The sequence below is a fragment of the Zonotrichia leucophrys genome, chromosome 15 (assembly GCF_028769735.1).
Source record: "Zonotrichia leucophrys gambelii isolate GWCS_2022_RI chromosome 15, RI_Zleu_2.0, whole genome shotgun sequence".
Classification (NCBI taxonomy): Eukaryota; Metazoa; Chordata; class Aves; order Passeriformes; family Passerellidae; genus Zonotrichia; species Zonotrichia leucophrys.
Window position 1 is genome coordinate 6,882,407 of NC_088185.1, and position 22,595 is coordinate 6,905,001.

The 22,595-nt window shown below is 41.9% G+C and overlaps 1 protein-coding gene across 2 annotated transcripts in view; it reads right to left on the reverse strand.

Annotated features, from left to right (window-relative positions):
• Positions 1-12,002: 12,002 nt before the first annotated feature.
• ZDHHC8 (zinc finger DHHC-type palmitoyltransferase 8) overlaps positions 12,003-22,595 on the reverse strand; it is a 110,132-nt gene continuing 99,539 nt past the window's right edge. Inside the window, exons 9-12 of one of the 2 annotated variants that reach the window (XR_010442142.1) lie at positions 22,122-22,231; positions 18,208-19,244; positions 13,473-16,882; positions 12,003-12,808 (exon numbers count right to left, since the gene is read on the reverse strand). Coding sequence is in view for 1 of the 2 variants with exons in the window: in XM_064726821.1 (XP_064582891.1) it covers positions 16,711-16,882; positions 18,208-19,244; positions 22,122-22,231 (1,319 nt within the window). In the remaining variant the exon portion in view is untranslated. Of the gene's footprint in view, positions 12,809-12,888; positions 16,883-18,207; positions 19,245-22,121; positions 22,232-22,595 lie in introns of those variants that run through there. The other variant, XM_064726821.1, reaches the window with a different exon arrangement.

Genomic DNA, 22,595 nt, shown 5'->3' on the forward strand with positions numbered 1-22,595 from the left:
TGCCCTGAACGCTGCTCCCCTCTTCACACAGAGACTCCCTTCAGAAGCCAGAGCTCATTACAGCTCCGCACATTGCCTTGTGCAGAAGAAAGGCACGGTGAAACTGGAATATTAATTACCTGTAGATGGCCAATGGAGATGTCTTAACCTCACAGCAGAGGCCTCAGGTTAAGAGAATCAGAACAGAGCCCCCTTTTTCTGAGCCGACGTCCCAAATTTAGCACTGGTTTCTACCTGTCAGATTCAGTAGTTTGCAAATGGTGACAGAAGTGCTGCTGAATGTGGACCTTGGGATGCCAGCAGATTCTACAGATTCCATTATGCAGCCTTTGCTTATTTAATTATGCATTCTTACCACTCCTGTCCACCTGTTCAAGCTCCAACTCCACACCCACATTCCCCACACCACAAATTCTATAATACTATTCCTGCTATTCCCCTGGCATGCCAGCTGGGCAGACAGTTTCCAGCTGCCAGTTTTCAAGCAGTGTGAGTGACTCCAGAGCCACTGAGACCTGAGCCTGTCCCCTGCCGAGCACACAGAGATGTGCTCCCCTGAGCCCGGGGTTAACAGGGACAGCAGGGCTACACAAGGACGCTGTGCCTGCCCAAAGGAAATGGTCCTTCTGTTAATGTTCAGCCACCTTCCAGCCTTCCCAGCGGAGTGTCTTTCCCCTGCCCACCGCTCCGTGTCTCTGTCTCACACACATGCGATGCAGAGGCGGCACATCTGACTGGAGTACAGGTCCTTTGGCTCGGGGGCATTTCACAGACTGACAATAGCTCCCAGGGGTCACATAAGTAAATCAGACCCTGATGAAAATCTGCTACACACCCTCCTTTATCCTTCTTGACTGCTCATTCTGTGTATTTAAAATACTCAGCTTTCTGTTTCTTCTTATATAGCTTTAAAATGGTAATTTAATTATTTTCTTCGGTTTATCTTATTATATAGGCAGGTGTGTGTATTTATACTGCGCATGTTCTTTCTTACCAAGAGCCCAGAAGAAAAAAGTTTGTTTCAAAACCTCACATCCAATTCCTCCTAAAGTACCATGGTCCCTTTTCCCCAGGTCTCAGTCTCCCAAAGTCCTGCAAATGCTTTCAAAATCCTTTCTCTCATAATGCCTTTTCTCTTTTATCCCTAGTAATACATATTCTCTATTAAATGCTCCCACCTGTGTCCTGCCTCTTCCTCTCCAGTCTACCCTCTAACCTGAATCCCATTTGACCTCCAGCATCTCACAAAAGAAGGAAAAAGCTGCACCAGACACCATCACTCACCTGGGGACAGGGACAGGCTGAAGCTGGATCAGACAAATAAAACTATTCCTGATAAATCTCTCAGTAGCTTGAACTGAATTCTAAAATCATATGGTTCCATTTGAAATTTCAGTGCTATTCGAGGTGCATTGCTCACACAAGTATCTGCCATTTGAGGTCAAAATCCCAGTAATAAACACAGGCAAGTTTCTGCATGACAATGTCACCAAATGCACCATGGCAGACCTCTGCTGAGCACCAGAAAAGTTTCAGACTGTTATTAAGCAATAGTCAAAATTGTTCCCCAGCACAAAAAAGGTACTGCTGAGCATCTGAGCAATCTCATTATGCCAGAAAATGAGAATGGCTAATATTGATTGTTTGCCTCAGTGCTGCATTTTGGCTGTCATTCTTCTGCACTAACACTCTCCATCTCCTGTGCCTGTGCTTCATTCTGCAGTTTATTTTTGCTTGGGTTAGGTACTAATAACACTAAGACAATTTATGTTGCAAAGCCTTTTGAGATTACCTTAGATTTTCCTCAGTATGTTCAAAAATGTTATTAATTAGATTATGTTTACCACTTTTTAAAACTTGCAATTCAATTAGGTAAAAAAAAACCTCAAAAATAATTTGTTGAAGATTACCACTAGCTTGAATATACAGTCCTGTGTTCCATCAATAACTACCCAGCTTCTTTCTCTTTGTTCTTTTCATATGTATTTATATTGCTGCTATTTTAATCCAGTTTTATTGTGTTGTATTTCATCTGTAAGCAGAAAATCCATCTAAGAGGATAACAACCTACTGATGCCCACTAATGGAATTATTCTGTTAGTGAAAACAGTAAATGCTTGTGCTACTGATGCCATAGGTCCAATCCTCGGGGATGATTCCCAGGGGCTTATCCCATTTCTGTGGTTTGATGCAGACATACCTCCAAGGAGGATGCCCAAGGTTAGGGCAGCCTTTCAACTGGGCTGTGACCAGAACAAAGAGAAGTCAGAAAGCCAGCAGAAGGTTTCAGAAAGGTCAACACAGGCGAGGCCAAATAAATGGTTTCCCCTGGCAGGCAGAAAAACCCCGTGGTTAAAGCAGGCCCAGCAGCCCTCGGGGTTCACTTCACCAGGAATACAAACAACTCATCTCTGGATGGGACTTGGATCAGCACAGGGATGAGTCAGTGTTTGGATGTTTTACCATGAGCTACAGGGGGAGCAAGGGCAGGTCTCTAGCCTACAACTGGCAAGCAAAGTTTATGAACTTTCAGGCTTATTTTGTTTTAGACAAAACAGAGTAATAAAAGGACATTTGAAACAAGGAAAATGTGGTTTTGAAAAGCCTCTTCCATGACCTCAAAAATTTTTACTCACCATGTATCACCTTCCCACTATTAAAAAAAAAAAAAAACAAAACAAAAAAGTGTAAATTTATTCTCAAAAGAACAACAGAGAGAGAGGAAAAAAGTTAACATTATATCATTTGAACCACATGTATTCAGACGTACACTGTGGACTTACTGCTGGCCTTCTTAAAGGAAATACTGATGTCATCCTGGCCTGCTTCAGTTCCTGCAACATTTAAATGATACACTAAACTTTTGGGTTATAAAATGATGCTACTTAAGTTCACTTTTTTTTTTTTTTTTAATGGAGCAAGAGAGAATATCAGTTTTAGGCAACTTTGGTTAGTATTATTTGATTAGTTAAAAAAATATTTTGAAGCAGATGCTGGCTTCCTGACTGTGTCTGACTGCATTGCTGAAGGGTAACCAGGACAAATACTGTGTTGGTTAAATACAGCAATTTTGGGAGATGGTGGCATGAAAGAAACTCTGCATGTATATATTGTAGCAGTGATTCAGATCTTGAATTTAATCTAGGTGGTATGAATCATCTACTAGAGGATTCTTCAGATTTACTTTGACCAGAAAAAAAAATGAGAAGCACATTTAAGATGAAAGACTTGTCCTCTTCCCCAGGCACACTCTCTATGAGCATATTTAAAAGCAGGCTTTGCCTTATCTAAAGCATACAAAGTCTTTATATCATGAATGATTAATCTATTTCTTAATTTTGCTCTCCCAGTCACCATCCTTCTAACTGAAGTAGACTGAAAGATTTTTTTTTTAGTAACAGTGGGCATCACTGGAGAACTGAAGTATCTGAAATACACCTATAAAGAACTGCTCATTTCCTGGGACTGAATCCTTTTCCCTACTCCTTTAGTAAGGAGTGAATGAGCCTCTTCAGTACACTGGGACTGAGAATTAAAAAAAAAAAAAGTCTCCTTGCAAGGTCCTGTGTTTCTTATACTGTCCCCAAATGGTTGAGACTGCAGGGACAGGACAGTTCTAGGACCAAGGCCAGTCTTCCGTCTATTGGCATGTGAAGCTTTGCCTCTGACAGAAAGCTTAAAAAAAAAGAGTTTCTACAGGGGACAAGAATGAAAATGTAGAAAATTCCTTCAGATGTGGGGTATTACCTGCCAGATCTTTGTGTGCTCTAGAATCACATGGGGTGTGTCTTGAATGCTACAGGGCACTGGAGATTTCTGGAAATGGCAGTCACCCCATCATGGGCAGGGACTGTTTCCAGCCTTAGGTGTCTCACAGTTTGTTACTGACAAGTCCTGCCCAGTACCTTTGCTTTCAGTCATCTAAAGCCACACGTTTTCACTCTACCAAACGCATTCAGAATTGCACACCAGAAATGTAATTGTGAAAGACCTATAAAAAATTATTTCTGAACTGGAAAACCAGTTTTATGAACATTCTCTGGCCCTTTCATTAAGTAAACACCTCAGTTGTGTCCCTGAAGTCAGTCACACTCATGAAGCTCAGGGTTTGTAACAGCCGTACTAACACTGCATTATCGAATGTAACGCTCTAATAAATGATGATGTATCCTGCCAGAAGGGTTTAATTCGAAACAGATGGTCTAAAGAATGGAAACATAAGCAAAGTATTTCACTGTAATCATTCTCCAGGAAACAAAAGGGGATTTGATATTATTGCCTCAAGGACCACCTGCCCCCCAATGTTTTTGTCTTAGATAACAGTAAACTTTGATTTTGCTAATGAAGCACAGGTGCTGCTGATAGCTCCCAACAATGAAACAACTCAGGCATTTCTTCTAATCCTGATTAGCAAGTGAAAATTTGCTTTCGCAATAGCACACACTGCTTTTGCAAAGTTCAACTGATCTCCCTTTGCACAGTTTTCTTTTATTTCTCTGTTTTAGAAAGAAAAATAAATAGATGTAATGGTCTTGACAGTGCTGGCTTCTATTGTGTTTGATAGTAACTGTCACCACTGAGCATTTAATATTTAGGCACTGCAGTCTGTAAACCCAGCACTGCTTTTAGGTGCCCTTGCAAACCACAAAAAAACCTGCTCTGCAAAATTCCCTTAGCAGGAAAGAGAGTGCTCTGCCTGCAGAACCATCTGAGACACCGTGACGTACATAATTACACACTTTAAGAGATTTCTAGTTCTAAGGATCCCTTTAATGCTTTACAAGAAATACAAAGGCAAAATTCTAGCTCCCTCAAATATTCTTTCCTATCTCTCTGCCAGGAGCTGCTTTAGATATTCCCTGCTTTACTTCAAAAACATCACCCTAGGGATGAGCTTGGCACAGGCTGTCTAAACCCTGCTGATTCTTTTTTTGGCAACAGCATTTAAATGCAGTGTTTTCACATACAGGCTGCATTGAGGATGTGTAGGCAAAACCCTGGGATGAAGTAGTTTTGGGGGAAGTGATGCTCCAGGTCTGGAGAGCCTGGGAGATACTCAGCCACACAGGTGACATTCTGTGCTGGCCACAGGGCAGAGATGGCAGCTGTGGCAGCGATTCAGCCAGATGAGCTCTCCCAAAAGCCACTCCCCCTTCAGAGAAACCAAGGCCCAGGCCAAGCCAGGCACTTGCTTACACTGCACCCACCTTTAAATACATGAATAATCTTTCTGAAGGCACTGGACCCTGTCAGTATTGTGCCAGAGTTTAAAAACCCCCACACTATGCAGGGAAATAATGACCTTTGGAGAGACTCCATTTTTGTATTTCAAGCTTCTCTGCAATGCTGAAGACTATTTCTTCCCCTCACCTCTAATGAAAAACTCAGAAACCCCCAAAGCAACTATTTAGTTGAGACTGCAGGAGCTTCAGGCCATAAAAATCCCAAGCATTGTGAGACCAGTCCAAATAGCTTGGAAGTCAGAAAAGTTAATGGAATATTCAACTGTTTCAACACAGATGCGTGCTTAGGTGTCTCCTACACATTAGTCACACTATCTAGTAAGCTTGGTGCAAAGCCAGGAGCTAAGAAATCTTTAATATTAATGGCAATTCTCCTGACTCACCGTGTGACCACTCCTTGTAGTAACTGGCTGAGAGCTTTGTCCTGGCTGCTGTGCAGTCTGTGTGAGCACAGGCGCCCTCCACACCCGGCAGGGAGCAATTTCACACTGTGCTCACTGGATTTATACCTCTAGGGACAATACCAGTAGAAAGGTGAATTTGTCCCAGTATCTCTTGAAGAAAAAAAGGGATGTAGCACACATCTACAGGACTGCTGGAACACAGCAATAGCCCTGCCTCTGCTGACAGGTGATGAGCAGAGCACCAGGCAGCACAGTGCTCTCTCCTGAGTGTGGTTGTGAGCACTGCTTCCACATAAAAGGAGTTAATGCAGTTCCTATGTCTGAGCAGGGTTTGTTTTAGCCTGAACACAAACTGAAGTCCAGGACAGGAAACAGAATCTCAGCTATGACAGTCAGCACCTGGATCCTGTGGAAGTATTCCAAGCTTCCATTAGTCCAAGACCTCTCCTAGAGCATAGTACACAAACTCCCAGTCTGAATCTCATAGCTGGGAGCAGCACATAATGATGTTATTTCACCTGAGAAGGTTTTTGAAAATTCTTTTTCCTCTCAACAATTAGAAAATCATGGAGAGCATCTTCTCATATTACAATACTCATTACTACACATGCCGTCTTTCTGTCTCATCCTCAACACTAATAAGCACAGGACCTAATTATCCCCATTTATAAATAACTTTCCTCATTCTATCTCTGTCCAACAATGTCTTGGCAGGCATCCTCAGCAGAAGATTTGAAATTATGTCCCTGCCAAAAACTATTGCTGCTGATGAATCACAGCACACACAATTGAAAGGCTGTGGTTGGTTTTATAAATATCTGGGCACATACATATCTATGCAAATGTATGTGTATATTTATGTGTGTGTGTAACAACTTGGAAATTGCTATAGGTATAGATCAGACAAAATGGCATTGTGGCTCCTCTTCCAAATTATGTTACTGAACTTATTCCATCAAATTTCCACTGATGTATTCATGCATTTCCTAGGGAATTGTTAAGGACCCTCAGGTGAAAATCAGCCTGCTGCACTGAGCCAGTCTGAGCACCACATTAGTGTAAGTTATTCAAGTCACTAGTTGTAGGATTCAAGTGATTAATTTATCCTTAAGCCTAGGATTAGGCAGTCATGGAGCATCCAAGGAACTCAGCTTCAAAAATCAAGTAATGCCAACCGAGGCTAAGGAGAGCATTGCTTCCCCAACCCATGCAGGGGATTGCTAATAATAGTAGCAGAGTGTATATATATTTTTATACATATAGAACTGAACCAAAAGCAGAGAGGACACCCCAAGTCTCCTATGCCCAAAAAGGACTCTTTCCTTCCTTTGTGTCACAGTGCTGAAATGCAGTCCTGCAGCATCCAGGGCTTCAGAGATACATAAACAGAAGCTGTATAAATATCCCTAGAATTTGAGTACATATAATAAAAATATCATCTCAAAAAGAAATGAAAATATTCATAGAGAACCATATTAAAAATTCTGTTAAAATGAAGGAGAAATACACTAAATTTCTATGATAGTGATTAATATGAAGGTTTTTGCATGTTTTTTAAAATGTAGCTATTTTGTTGTTCAATATAAGTGGAAACAATTTTTTTTGCTTTTACAGTTACATAAACTCATGTGACTTCTGTTTACACATGTACACACCTATTTTTTCCTATTCCCTAAATCAGGATGTGCTTTCCTGTGTTAAAATCTCAGGAATTAATAATTTCCATCTTATTCCTGCTCCTTGAGTGAAAGACCATACTAGAAAAGGAGGAATAATTTTGGGCCCTAATAGACATTATTCCTTCTTTGACAAGCTTTATGTGCTGTTAATCTGACAATGTAGATAAATGGATACGTACTTCTGTACAACACTAAAACAGACCCAAAAAAAGACAGAAATTAGTAACATTTTTCACATGGCAACACAGCAGCTCAGTCCTTGCCCTCAGGAGATGTAAAGCCTGGGTTCCTCAGCTGCCCACGACATGTCAATGGCTGTGGAACTCAGCTCTCGATGTGCTCTGTGCCTCACCAGCACATCAGTGTTCCGCCTTCTCGAGGTCACTCCCAAGCTACAGCCATTTCTTTTACTGCATTTCTGCTCAGTCATTTTGGATATTATTATCCATATGTACAACTGCTCCAAGAAGCAGGCAGGGGAGAGCAGAACTGCTTAAGGCAATGAAGCATATGGTCTCTTGGAATGAGGATTGTGCTGTGTGGGTAATGTGCAGAGCTTTGGGTTATAGGGAAATATGCAGGGAGTCAATGGAAGGATCAAGGCAGAAATGTCTTTATCTGTTTACTAAAACAGCTTGCAAAATCAGCATGAAGTACCAAGATTATTGTCAAAAACATCCATCACAAACACCCAAAAACTTCCTCCTCAAGTACACTGCCTAAGTGATGCTTTCATTTGAGGCTAAATGTGCCCCAAACATGCCCTACTGCTCCAGGATACCTATGGGAGGCATCTGCCTGTCTTCAGCTCCAGAGCTGATTGCAGAACAGCAGGGCTTGAGCCTCTCACAAACACAACACATTTGTGAGTCAGGAAGTCACACCCCCATCCAAGATGGAGCAAAGAGGCAGAGAAAGACAAACAAGGCAGCAGGAATGTGCAGTGGAGTCAGAACTGCTGCCAGAATTCCTGAAGCCCATTCCTGTGCCTCACGTGCAGCCCGTGTTTGGAGAAGAACATCTGGCTGGTACCTCTGTCACTGTGAGTCACAGCTGGAAGCTGAGAAGCTCCCAACAACAGCAGTGCAAAGCATGTGAGTTCTGATGGAGGGGATTGTGGCCAACAACAGAGCAGTTTGTCTCCACTATGTCACAGTGTGCCCAAAAAATTAGTCATAACCAAGTACCACCTATTTATAACTACTTACTTCTCTGTTTGTAAGTCTCTTGTTTTAGGTATCTGTCAATGAGACAATAAGGGCTGATCCAAAGGCCAGATGGATCCATATAGGCTGCAAAAAATGGATTATGCTGTTACTCACTGAATTTACTCAGACACTGCAGTTTCTACAAGAGCTTTTCCTAAGAAAAAGTAGCATTGCTTGTATTTAAAACAGACCCTCAACAATCTTTTCACCATCTGTTCCAATGACTGTACAAGAGAAAAAGCTGACAGCAAAGCTGTATTCTGCTAAACCACCTGGGCCCATTACTAGAACCAGAATATAATGCAATTTTATGAGCTTCCACAGTCAGCTCTGACCCAAAGATCCCCATGTGCTCTGCTCCTGTGTAACTGAAAGAGGCTTTCAAGATATATAAGTGTGCAGCTGGCACACCAGGAGCCATCCACCTCATATCCATGGGAACAGTGAATGCAGGAGGAAACCACTGCCCAGGAGCCACTCCCCTGCACACTGCAGGAAAGGACAAGCCACAAGGCAGAAGAGCCCCCACTGCTGCTCCACCACTAATCCCAAATTCCTCCTTGCTGCCTGCCCCTCAAAAATGCCTCCATGAAGACTATCTCTGTTCTGTGGAGTAGGAACAGAAGTTCCATTAAAAACAGAGTTGATCCCAGAATGGGATGTGTTTCTGAAATTCCACTTTTCCCTTTGTGCTGTTGTGAGAAAAAAAAAAAGATGGCAAGTATTTTGTTTGCTCCAAGTCAGAGGCTTGGAGAAGTCTTAATGTCAATAAACTACAGCAGAGAGCAAATTCCTGTGGGTACCACTCCTAATGGCATGTAAAGTATAATGAGGCACTATTAATGTTAAAGGAAAAACTACCACTGATTTCAGGGAAGTAAGATTTCAGCGTGAGCCAGGCATGGCACTCATGAGCTTGATATGTTATTGTTATTCTGAAAACAGGAATTCTCATTTTAGGTGTTCATTTGGGCTATCAAATCTTATGATTTTGGTGCTGAAAGCCCTGCTTTGAGTCCTCACGGCTGACTGTGTGCAATGGTAAGGTTTATTGAAGCATGGTTTAGTTCCAAAACAACAGTGCTAACTAAAGGACAGTTCTTCACTTGTATGGAAGGCAACTTTTCCCTCAGAGAGTTCCAGGCATTGCCATTTCTCTGGCCAACCTCACATATCCTTCCCATTATTTCTTTCAGTTACCACTGAACTCAGTGGGAGGGTTTCACACACACACAGACAATGCTCAAATAAATCCTTGAAAATCCTGCTCTTACCCCATATTGAAGAGATAGATGCATAGTCCAAGCCCAAGTGGAGGCTGGAAGTTAAAAAGTGTGAAATAAACCTCAGAAAGCAGCACACAGCCTTTATGGCTTTTACATGGCAGATACTTCACCAAGTCTGCTGAAAGAAAGGTTTTTGAATTACTTATGTTCATAAAAGAATTTTATTTCAGAAAGGGGATATTTTTTAAAATAAAAGATTTACCCGTGGTTCTCCTTTTTTTCTACAATGCAACTAAACCCCTAGAAAAGCTCCTGGTCTGGCAGAATCTGCTGCCTAAGCCATGTTGTGCACTTCTGCCATGTAGTCTGATCAAACTGGCCATGCCCACAAAGGCAGAAATTACTTCCATTAATGAGGAACAGATTGACAGAATATCTTAACACAGTCTAGAAATGTTATTAAACCTCAGCACTGCCCACAGTGCTCACTGTCCATCCCAGGCCAGGGGTATTCTACATCCAATATCAATGGACAGGCTATGTCAGTGCTTCATAAATTACTGCCTGAAAAATCCACACAGGGGATGGACGTGTAAAAGGTGAACAGGATGGCAACACAACTTCTAAGGCAAGTTGCTCTTACATATTCTCTACTTTTGCTCTTACATATTCTCTACTTTCTCCAAGCTTCCAGCACTGCCTCCCTTCTCTCTGAATATCCCTTAAAATGGTGTGTCTGTTTACCAGTCTTCCACAGCCTGGAACATAACCAATTGCAGAAACACTGTTTCCAGTCTACTTTATTTGCTTCCATTTTTTAAAAGTAATTTCGGTTTTGTATTTTGGTGCTGCTACAACCATTTCTTTTCTATCAAGACAGATTTGTTCAATTTAAAATATATCAGATAGAGATACCTGTAACTAGTTTTACCTGACTCTATGTACACTGTTACATATACATTATATACATATAGGCATTATATATATACATATAAATATATACACATATATATAAGGCACTGTAAAATGTACCATCACTTCTCCAGGACTGTTTTAATCTGTAAAAGTAGATCATATTTCTTCAGATAATTTGAAATGTTTTTAAACATTTTAAAAATGTTTCAGGGTTAGATATCAGCTGTGAAATAAGCCTTATGTTAAATTTCAAGTAATTGTGACAAGATGAACAAAACCAATTTTGAACGTAATTCTAATCTATTTATTGTAAAACCGATTCTCTCTTTTTAAAAGACATATTCACCTGCATAAATAGTTTCCTTTGTCTCTCCTTATTATGCTCCAAAATGTGAACCTAAACTTGTCCTGCAGAATGAAAAATAGCAACAATGAAAAAATGAAACACAAACTCGGATAATTTACGTATTACTTATAGAGAGATTAAAGCTGAGATTGCTGTAAACTAAGATACCTTTAAATAAAATGTATTGAAACAGATCATGGCCTTATATAATCCTGCTTGATGTAGCTAACATCCACGGAGCCTGGTGATTAGAGTTTGGGCCATTTTATATAAAAGGTAATCTCTGCCACGTGAAGACACAACAGCACACAAATATGACTGGCATTTATAATGAACATGCTCCAATGGATCCTTGCTTAATGCAATTAGCCTATATATGCAAATTATGGCATCAGAAATCCTGCAGCAGCTGCAGGGCTTGGCAGCTGTGTGTGTTGTAAGACACTCTGACAGATCAAATGGACATATTTCCAAAGACTAGAAACACATAGACAGATGAAGACAGATTAAGAATTGCGCATGTTTGGGATTTCTAAACCCACATGACCTGGACAGAATGTATTCAACAAATACCAATATAAAAATTTTTCCAGTTACTCTGTGGCAGTGATTCAAAATTGTGCTGGACCACAGGATCCCTATTAACCCCACAACTTAAATAAACAGTACAGAAAACTTCATTGAGTGTTGTTTCATGGACCACTTGCTATGACCTCCCAAACATGATTCATTGGTCACAACTGGGAGACACTCTTTTTAAAGACTCACCATATCTCCTACTCTACCATAGGCATCTTGAAAATGAGATTTAATGTGCAGTCACTTCTTTTAACATTTTGTCAGTTTTGTCCTTTGCACTGGAACTGGCCTTTCCAGTTCTGCTCTTCCAGTTCAGGATTTGCACAAGTGGAAGTGAGAAATGGCAGAGCACCGTGAACCATCTCAGCAAACGAATGCAGCTGAGGCAGGAACAGACACTTGAAAATACTGAAGTGACCCAAAGGTTTAAAAAATATATATGTATTACGAGAGCCACAAAAAAGGTTACAGACAGAGCTCCACAAAGCCTGCACGGATACATTCCAACAATTCAAGGTGGCAGAACAGGTGAAATACAGACCATAAAAACGGTTCAACATTAACTTTCCAGACTGTCAGAGACAGAAAAGCTTGACCCCATCTTTCCCACACACACAAAAAAATATTGACTATATATATATCTCTCTATATATCTCTAGTCTGGACCACAGATATAGTCCAAAGAAAACCACATTGCAATTTCCATATTAGGCTTGTAGGAGAGTAGGCATCATCTGAGGAACGTCCACTGTCAGGCCCGGAGGGATCCTCGTGGGCCGAGCTGACACAACATCACGCTTGGTTAGAATGAGAACAGCAACACCCCACAGCTCATGTGCTGCACATGGCGACCAACACAGAGCTCTGTGCAACCCCCCGAGCTGCCTGAACCAAACTGAGTAAATACATTTGTTTTGCTTAATTAAAAAAAAAAAAAAAAAAAAAAAGCAGATGTAAGATATTAGGGCAGTTCCTGCTATCACCTTCCTTAAAAATTCAAGACTTGAAGACTTCTTTAATGTACTTGCTTACAGACATGTTTTGAGACTGTATTAATGATCTTCAGGAAAATATGCCACCCTGAGGCTTTTTCCCTTGTTCACTTCAGGTTATGTCTGCATCCAGTTTTGACATGGGGGCCAAATGCTGGTTGTCTGTCAGTGCAGTATTTGGCCCGGAGTTTCAAAGTCTTTGCTATTCAGACTTTCCTATGAGGTCAACAAACAAAGTAGTAAAAAAAGAAAATATTAAGGCTTCAAGTAAAAATATTTTCTCTCTCTCCCACCCATGTAGTAAGGTACATTTAATTCCATAATACTCAATATATTATACAACTAAAGATATAGAGATCCAACTTTTCAAGGCAGAAAAGTACTACAATGAAAACCTGGAGGCTAAATGGGAGCATATGAACAGGGAACAAACAGATAATAAAATGCAATATGCAATGAAAACTGATGCGTAAACTAAAAAAACCTATTGCTCTTTTTTAAATAAGTAATACAATCCACAGCTACAATAAAAACATGTTGAAAATATTTAAGACTTTTGAAACATGAAATAAGCATGACAAAAATAAAAAAGCTACTTTACAGGATGTGTTAACTCGTGCTGGATTTTCATGGCTGATCCCCACCTACTATAAATTAGCATCAATTAAATGAGCTTTCATGGAGCCACACTAATTTATACAAGCTGAAGATTTGGCCTGCAGTGTCTGTAAAAACAGGGTATCTTGACAGAAGAACCTTACTGCTGATCTGTAAACTGCTTAAAGAACTATGCTTTAATATGGGCTGGATTCTGCTCAAAAATTAGATTTAATAAATAGGTCCCCAGTCCCACAACAGGAACTATGGAACAGACACTTACATTTATGAGTAAATAGCTGCAGGTTCAGTGCCTTGGATGGAAATGAGGCTGGATTTGCTGCATGCAATCTCCTGTTAACAGTTCTGCTTAGATTATTCTTTCAGAAAATCTGAATCATTTACTCCAGGCTATGTGCACTGAATTAAAAGCAAACCTCAAAAGGAAAAAAAAAATACTTTGGTACCATTGTAAACCTATGAAAAAGTTGAATGTCTCTCAACTGTGGGCAAAACTACTCACAAAATACATAATCCTTACTGCTGAACCTGTACTGACACAGTGCATCCTTTTTTTCTCCCTTACCCCTTGTGAACTATGTCAAAATAACCCTGGATATTAGTGCTTTATACACACAATACTGTGTTTAGTCTTACTGAGAAATTCTCATGAACTAATGTAGTTAACTTCAAAGGCTCTTTGGCCCTTCAAGTTCCTCAGTAGCTTTTTCATTTATAAATGCAAGAGAAAGAACGATCAAAGTGGAGCATCACTGGGATGCAAATCTCAAATATTACATTGGTGCAAATTTTCAGCCTTGCTTGCATGAATTTCATGTACGTATTCAAAGATACATGATAAAATGTGCCCTTGTCTCACTCCCTAATCCCATGTGTTTCCTACCCCCTCTTTTTCAGGGCTTACATATGGCATACATGATACTTTAAAAACAAGTAATTTTGTGATACTCTATGCACCAGAGTGAATTCCAGTCCTTAAAGAAGTACTGCATCTTCCTGAGGAGTTAACGTCAGGGTAGACTGCAGACTAGTAACAGTTAAAGATGGAAGAAATCTGTAAGGCCATCTGGTCTACCCCTTGTCCCTACAGACTCACCTCTCACAGAAATTTTTTAATGACTTGTCCAAATACAGTTTGACTGTCCTAAACAGTTTGTCCAAAATTCTGCTTGGAAGACAATTCACTGCTCCTTCCTCTCCATCTTTTCTGCCCCATTCTAAATGTAGAGCATTGGTTACCAGTGACAACCCTTGGATTTACCTTTGGTTTTGCAACTTTTAAGTAACATATTTGTAAAATTATGATACTCAATTTCCACGTCATTGCTTAGCCAGTGGCATGTTTTAGCCCTTTAAATCTTCTCATTAGCCAGCCCATCCAGTTCTTTAATATATATTGCTCCATCTGTACCTGATCCAGTTTACCAGCATCCTTCTGGCACCATGGTGCCTCCAACTAAAGACAATGTTCTACATGCCAGTGAGCAAATCTGCACAGAAACACTATTGCTTCTCTGCTCTGCAATATCCCTGCACCAGGCATTTAAAATATCACCAAGGCAATAAAATGCACACTGATTTCTACTCCACTCTCTCAGAACTTTAGCCTATTGCAGATGCATTGCTTTCCACGTTTCTTCCTTCAGGCAACATAGAGCGTTACACAGAGAGATGATTAACTTTCTTATGTTCTCTTCAACCTTTGTCTCCAAAAAATAATGTGATATACAAGGGACATAATAACCATGTATTGCAGCAGATGTCAAGATTCATCAAATCAAAATATAAATTGTAACCAGGCAAAATTAAGGTCAATATTTGCCTTCTGGAATAATTAACCTCAACATACATGAAAACAAATAAGATATTATTAACACATTCTGAATTGCTACCAAATACCTGGAGAGCTTTCCATTATAGTCAAGGACTGAAAAGGATTTAACCCCTTGAAACGAATATCCTGAAAAATGGTGGATTTAGATCTCTAATCAAAACTATTCACCAAGAGAACCAGGTGGGAAGTCAAGGTCTTGTATGCTGACTGGCTCAGTGATAAATAATAATTTTTAGTGACTTTGGCAACAGTCGCTCAGGATATTCTTAATTGCACACATGATCTGGCAAGTTAGCATTGGTCCAGATCTCAGTACTTTTGACTTCTGAGGTGGTAACTGAATGGTAAGGAAAAGGAGATAAAGAATAGAGAAATAAAAATCCATTTGTCCCACAATTAGCTTTGCCAGAGTCCTCATATTTTTGACAAAAGTAATGCACCCCTTTCTTGTTTTTTACGGTAAAGTTGTCTTTAAATCCAACAAAGTAAATGTTTTGTTTTCTGGAGACAGGAAAAAGAAACCTCAGAATGTTAAATAGATTTGATTGATATTATTTTAAAAAGTTGTTCCCCAGGGGGGAAAAAACCCAAATTGAAAATCCTTTGTCTAACAGTATTGAAGACCAGAGGGAATGTGCTAGTAATTAGGCAGACAGAAAATTTATATCCTTTAGATGCACGCTTGGCTCAGTTACACACACTGTAAATTCGACAGCTTATGATAACCTTGCTGCGGGATTACACTGACGGCACCAGGGCGAGGCAGTAAACTCTGTTATTGCCTAAATCCAACAGGTAAGGAGGGTGCAGGGAAAGCAGCTGATGGCTGTTTAAAATGTGTTTCCATCTGAACATTTCTCATCTGCTTGGTTCTGTTGCTGGGTCAGAGAAGCCTTTCAAACCCAGCGGGAGCAGGAGGTCAGAGTGGCAGATCCTCGCCGGTGTTGCAGTCCTTTTCCATGGAGACAAACACGCGCACACACACACACACAACTTCACACACAGGGAGGCCAACGGCAGGCAGGGAGAAGCTGTTGCTATCCCTTCTCCTGCCCCCATCCGGGACCAGGGAGGCTTTTAAAGAAGACATGGTGTCTGCAGCCCAAGTGACCTTGCCTTGCTCCTTCCCAGGAGGAGGAACCTGAGCTGCAGCGCCCGGGGGACGAGGAGAAGCTCCTGCCCAGCGCAGGAACCCCACTTTCCATGTCAGCAGGAAAACAGCAGCCGGTCCTCTGGCTCCTGCAGACACCTCGCTGGCCAGAAGAACTGGGAAGGGGCATGGGAGAACTGACTGATCCTGGCTGACTGAACTGTTTCACAGCACAAGTGCTACACAACAGAGTGGTTGGACAGACACGTGCACAATGGCTTCAGCGCTCTCTTGCAGGAAGGAATTCCGCTCCGTGTGGTCTTAGGTCGTAGCCAGTTCCTGCCTGTCGGTTCAGGAAGAGTCTGATAGACTGTACAATTTTATTATTCCCTCAAGAATAAGGCTGCAGCTGGTTTTTGGCCAAAAGAGAAAGATGAAAACAGAACAAACCCAAAACAAGAAAAGGAGAGTGGCCGACTGCTGCTGCTCCTTCTTTGTTGTTGTTTGAGTCTTCACAGTGCTCCTAGCTTCATGGCTGGCTGAGTGGATGGCTCTTTGTTTTTAATTCATTTTATTTTACACTGAAATTTCATAGGTTGTTCCACCAACTCCAGACACCTTCTTAACATTAGAGTGTCTAGCAGGGCTGACTGGTGTCCCCTGGGAACTTGATGTTGAGCCCAACCTGGCTATTCCTTTTGGCTGTCCATTTATTTTACTGTGAGGTGTCTTCAACTGCATGTCATCCCTGCATCGAAAGAAATATCAAAAGATGCAATATTAGTGACAAAGTGTGATACAGAATAGCTTCATTCAGAATAAACAATTACCCCTGTCATCTTGAGTTCCCAGCATTGCAAAATATTCAAGCCTGGGAGCAAGCTGGTTGAAGCCAGTGCATTTGATGAAAAGCCACTGAAATGAGAGAATTAATTTGGCCATTAGGTTAGTGGACCACGCCTGAGTAATATTTGTTAATTTAATTACTTGCTTAAATGCTTTGTTGTTCCAAACTAATTGCATAGGCATTTGTAGGATGCAGGAGAGTTTAACTGTTACCACTGCTCACCACTGACCTTAAGCCAAACTGTGTTTTAAAAGCAGAAACAAATTCTCAGAAAAAACATTTCCCAGTTAAATATCCAGGTAAACAAAACTTTGTTGCTCATCTCTGAAACAACTTGTTTGCACTTAACTTCAGGAGGTCTACAATAATAGTTCTCCCACATTTCAGTACGTTTTCCAAAACGTTTCCTGTTGGATAACAGGAGAGAGAAACCTGGGATCTAAACCAGAGGCCAGCACAGCACAAGTACCAGAGACAAAGGAAACTTAGATATTTCTGAAGAGCTGCCCTCAAGGTCCCAACTAAGCTGAAATACTGCATCCTCAGTAGGATCATGATCTCTTGCAAGCTCCATGGCTTCCAGAAGGAAAACAGAAGCCTGTGCAGAATCTGCAGCTGAGCATCTTGCTCAGGTGGCAGTTACTGAGGCTTTCAGCACAGCAAATCCTTTCTCTCCATGTTTTCTCACAGAAAGGAAGGAAGCAGAAAGGCCTTAAGGTAATATCATGAACCACTGTGCTTTTATCAGCAGTTATTTAGTACGGACACTCAACACTACTAAATACAGGACTGGCCTCAGCGTGTTTCCCTCAGTGGAGGGTATGTTGCACAAATAGGATCCCAGCTCTGCCTCTGTACCCACACAGTGTCTGGGTCAGCTTCCCTTCAGGCTGCAAAGTAGAACAGTTCCACCCTTTTGTGCCTAAGGAGAGGAATAATCTGCCTCACACCTTGGAAATAATTCCCCAGTTCAGCTATGACATCGTTTCACTATGAATTTACAGCAAAAGTGACCACCTGCAGTTCAAGGCACAGCAGAAGTGCAAACATTTTGTCATGATGAGGTTGCTGTGGGGGTGTGACAGAACTGAAGAGCGCCCACAAACCTCCCACCATCATGGCCCACAGCAAACACCTCCTCAGGGTGTGCCTCCAGCGCAGCTCCAGCTCCAGCCCTTGTTCACAAGCAGATTCCCAGTGCTCTCAGCCCCTCAAGCAGTACATACCTCTGTGCTCCCACTGACTGCACCTCTGTGATTTCCACAGTGTTTACAAACGACACAGCCTTCGGGCCTCCGTAAGAGGGTGACCTAGGCATCCCTGTGGGGGACGATGGGACCTGGTGGCCTGGGGATTTGTAGGAGCCATTGCTCACCCTGCCCTGTAGTGCTTGATGGGACTGCACGTTATTATTGGCTAAATCAGCTTGCAGAGAGGTTGTGGAAGTCCTTGGGGCTCTTGTCATTGCACTTGAGAGTGAAGACACTGAGGACTGCAGTATAGGGTTCCTTGTGCTAAAGCTGGTGGCAGCCATCAGATTGTCCCTGGATCCGTATCTCATGGCCATGCTGCGCGGGTCTTCCGAGAGCGTGCTCACTTGCTGCAGGCTGTAGGAGCTGGGCGTGTCATAGACACCTGAGTCTGCAAACACCGAGTCAGGGTGCGAGTGGAGGAGCTTCTCCCTCTCTTCCATCTCTTTCCTCTCCTGGATGGATGCCATAATTGTCTTGGAGAGGTTATCGTAGCGCACTGGGGAGGGCTCTCGCTGATGCGGGGCCGGGCTGCCCAGCACTGGGCTGAAGCTCTGCGGGGGCTGGCGCTGCAGCTCGCTGCCCCGCAGGTGGCACATTTTGGCTGACAAGTACGGGGAGTGGTACCCAACAGAGCTGACTGCAGAATGGGCAATGCACTTCCTCCCCGAGGGAGACATGGGGTTCAGCAAACTGTCATAGGAAAGACTCCCATTTCTATTTGACAGGGAATTGGGAGAAAAGATGCTTTTGTAAGGGGTAGAAGCCGCTCCTTCGGACTTTATTGGATGAAGGGGCACTTTGTCTGTCCCTCTCCTGCCAGCAGATTTCAGGCTCAGGGATCGTGAATTGATGGCAAAGGAATCTATCTGGAGTGGGGAAGACTGGTAGGTCTTGTGGAGGGAGCTCTTCCGGTAGCTGGGGATGTCCAAGCTGGGTTCAGACTGGTAATCAAGGCTCCTGCCATCCTCTTCTATCAGAGCCCCCTGACTGTGTCCCTCCTGCAAGGTGATCTAAAACAAAGGTGAGTATGAGAAACAGAAACCAGTGACATAAGTACAGGTTTTGTCTCTTGGTGAATGCATGGGAAGGACAGAGCTGAAGGTCTTCCCTCTGACTGTCAGCCCAGGTTCATTACAAGAAAATCTCCTGACTCCTGTTCAACATATGGATTAGCACCTTAGAACCAAGGAGGAGTTGCTAAATAATATTGACAGTAAAAAGCAAGTTAATACATGGACACTGAATGAGACCCAAGCTGAGACTCAAGTCTCAGTCAAGGTAAATCAGATTGTTATCTGATAATACTGCCCTTGGAAAAAGCACTGCACTTCACATTTTCTACAAATAGCTCTTGAGCTGAGGGATGTCTGGACTTGTGTGCAGAGACAGAAATATTTTGAGCTTCATTTCAACACACTGGGGACCAGCATACTCTTATCCACTCTACTCTGCACTATGAATATTCAGTAATTCTGAACTTCTGGTCATAGGTCTTCAAAATTAGGCACTTAACCTTAATTAAAGCAGAGAGGCTCCTTCCCACCATTTAGACAATGAAATGAAGCAATTTTCTCTTTTTTATTGCCTGTGTAGGAGAAAGTGGCCGCATCAGAAAAGGAAACAAAGTGCATAGTTTATTTACGTGCTCTAAAAACAGACAGGACTTCACTTTGTTTTACTCTGTGAAAATTGCTCAGAGTTCTGTTCACTTAAAATGCCACTCTGTGCTAATCAAATAGTTTTCACTGTTATTTTTAAGGAAGAGTTTCCATAATGCACAATAAATTGGCTACACTGGCTGTGCAAACAAAGAGTTATTATCAGTCACATATTTAATCAGAAATGCAGTTGGCACAGCTTGTTCTTTAGTTTCTTTTAAAGGAAAACTATTGAAAAGAATAAACTGAATGACAAACCCCTGGTTTATTGTGGATGTTTTTAAAAAGCTTTTTTCCTTTCAGCTAGAAGATAGAGAAATATGCAAAACAGCTCACTCTCTTCTAGAGCATGGTGCTAAATTTGGCCTTCTCTGGAAAAAGGAGACCAAGTGACAGCCTGTAAAGGAGGATGAGAGCAATGACGTAGCTTTTAAGTATATTTGTGCTACTTATCCTTGTGTCCCAATGCCTCTTTCCTAGCAGCTTTCACTGCTCAAAAGCAGAATTACACTGACAGGCTGAAGAACTGATACAGAACAGACACCATGGCATTCCTTGTGCAGCCCAGTCTCTTTCCCTCTACCAAGTACCTCCTACTTGGGCTTGGCAGACAAATCCATGCCCTCCTATCAGCTCCCCACGTGAACCCCAGTTTATGATACTCCCAGCTGACTACTAGAGAGTTGTGACTACTATAAAACTGAACAAGGCCCCAGAGCTTGTACACCAGTCAGCAACAACAACAGCAACAGCACTGTTTTGGGTTAGGATTGAAACAGGAGCCCTCAGAGTGAAGGTGCTGTTCCCTGTTATCACTTCACAGCACTGCCCAGTCCCCTGGCCTAATCAGAACCTGCCCTGTATCTATATTGCATCTCTGGCTGTGCCCTGAATGAACACAACAAGCCTACCTTCCTTGGCTCTCTGACTTTTGGCATTATGACTCAGAATGCTGTGGCTTCCACAGCTCAAAATTGCTACATGATGCCTGTAAATAGACTATTTTGAACTGGACGAACAAGCCATTTTTCATGTAATAAAATGAAAATGATAGGATATTAAACTTTCTGGATACAGTGAACACATTGTTCTTGTGTTCCCTCTCATAAGCCACTTGTTTCTACATTAAGTGGACAAATCCAGAGAATAAGATTTACCATTACTGCAGTAAGACTAAAACTTAAACTTGGTCATAGCTGCAATTCCACTATCTATCACCATCTTTCTTTTCAAAATGAGGAGGATTCAGGAAAAGCTTTCCTCACCATTTAAGGAACACTCTGTCTTATTACACTGTTGCTACAGTCAATTGTTTTTATCTACCATATTTTCCTTTCCTTACTTCTTTCATAATACTCCTTCCTATAACCCCCTTCTTGTTATTCCAGGGGTGATACTGAAGGACCTGATGAAATTAATTTTGAGAAAACAGCACTGTGTGTGGTATATGGTTTTTAAGGGTGTCTCCACTGGTGCGTGAAGACTGGGATAAATATTGCAAATACACAAGTTAGACCAGTGATTTTCCAAATGCTGTTCTCAGGTCCCAGGAGCCAAGGAATATTTGCAATAAATCCATAAGAAATAAGTTTCATAACTTCTAAGCAAAAGAATAAACTGTCAAAATTCCACAGCAAATCTGTCTCATTGTTTGGACCTCAGTTTTCTTGACAGGTGAAAATGATGCCAAGAGTTAGGAAGGTTTTCTTCCATATAACCCAAATGCACTGAAAAGGTGCTAAGGAAGGTCAAATGTGAGGACTCTTCTGTTAATTTTCACTAAAATATCTCTTGGGATGCTTTAAAAGTTCTTTCTATTTTGCAAGCTGACATCTTAAGGAATCAGTGAGTGCACAGAGTGTTGGCTAAGGGGTCTGATCCAGAGAAGCACTCAGCATGCCCAGCTCCCTCTGAAGGGAATGTGAGGTGGCACCTCTGCCAGGAGAAGCCAACAGGAGGTGACACTTCTGAGCACCCCAGGATGAGGCTGAGACACTGCAGCAGTGGCAGCACACGCCTGGCAGAGGGACAGACGTGTCAGCAGGGGGAAGCTGTGAAACCAGACATGTTTCCATAAGGAGCACAGTGAAAATAATACACTGTCACACAACGGTGCCAAGCTTTGTTATTTACTTTTCCACTCTGGCACTCTCTGGAGCCCTGCAGTGAATTCCCCCTCAGCTCCACAGTGCCTGCCCTAGCTGGGGCAGAAACTCGGGGTGCACTCACCTGCTCGGCCGTGGTGTGGTAGTGAACTTTGGGGGTGTTGCTGAAGGCTGGGCGGTATTTGTACATGGCAGGAGTGGGAGGGCTGATCAGTTTGGGTGAGAGGCCACCTTCTGCAAAAGAAAAAAAACAACTTTCTATCAAAATGTGTGTGGACAGAAAGCTGTTAGCCGTGATTCATTGCCATCCATCGTGCTCTGCAAGCAGATCTGTTCTGGAGAGAATAGAACTTGCAGTACTTTGTGCAGCATTCCACCAAAATCAATGGGGTCCCTATGGCAGTAACAGCAATTGCTGCCACATCAGCCATCTACAGAGAAGAAGAAACAAGACACAATATATTGAGTGGGGTGACATGTTTTGGAGAGTAGAAATTTTGCCTAATTTGAAATACTAAATGTTTGGGTTGGATTCAGCTACTGGTTCTGTCTGAAAAAAAAAAAGTTTTTTTTAATAGTATCAAAGCATAAAGTTCAC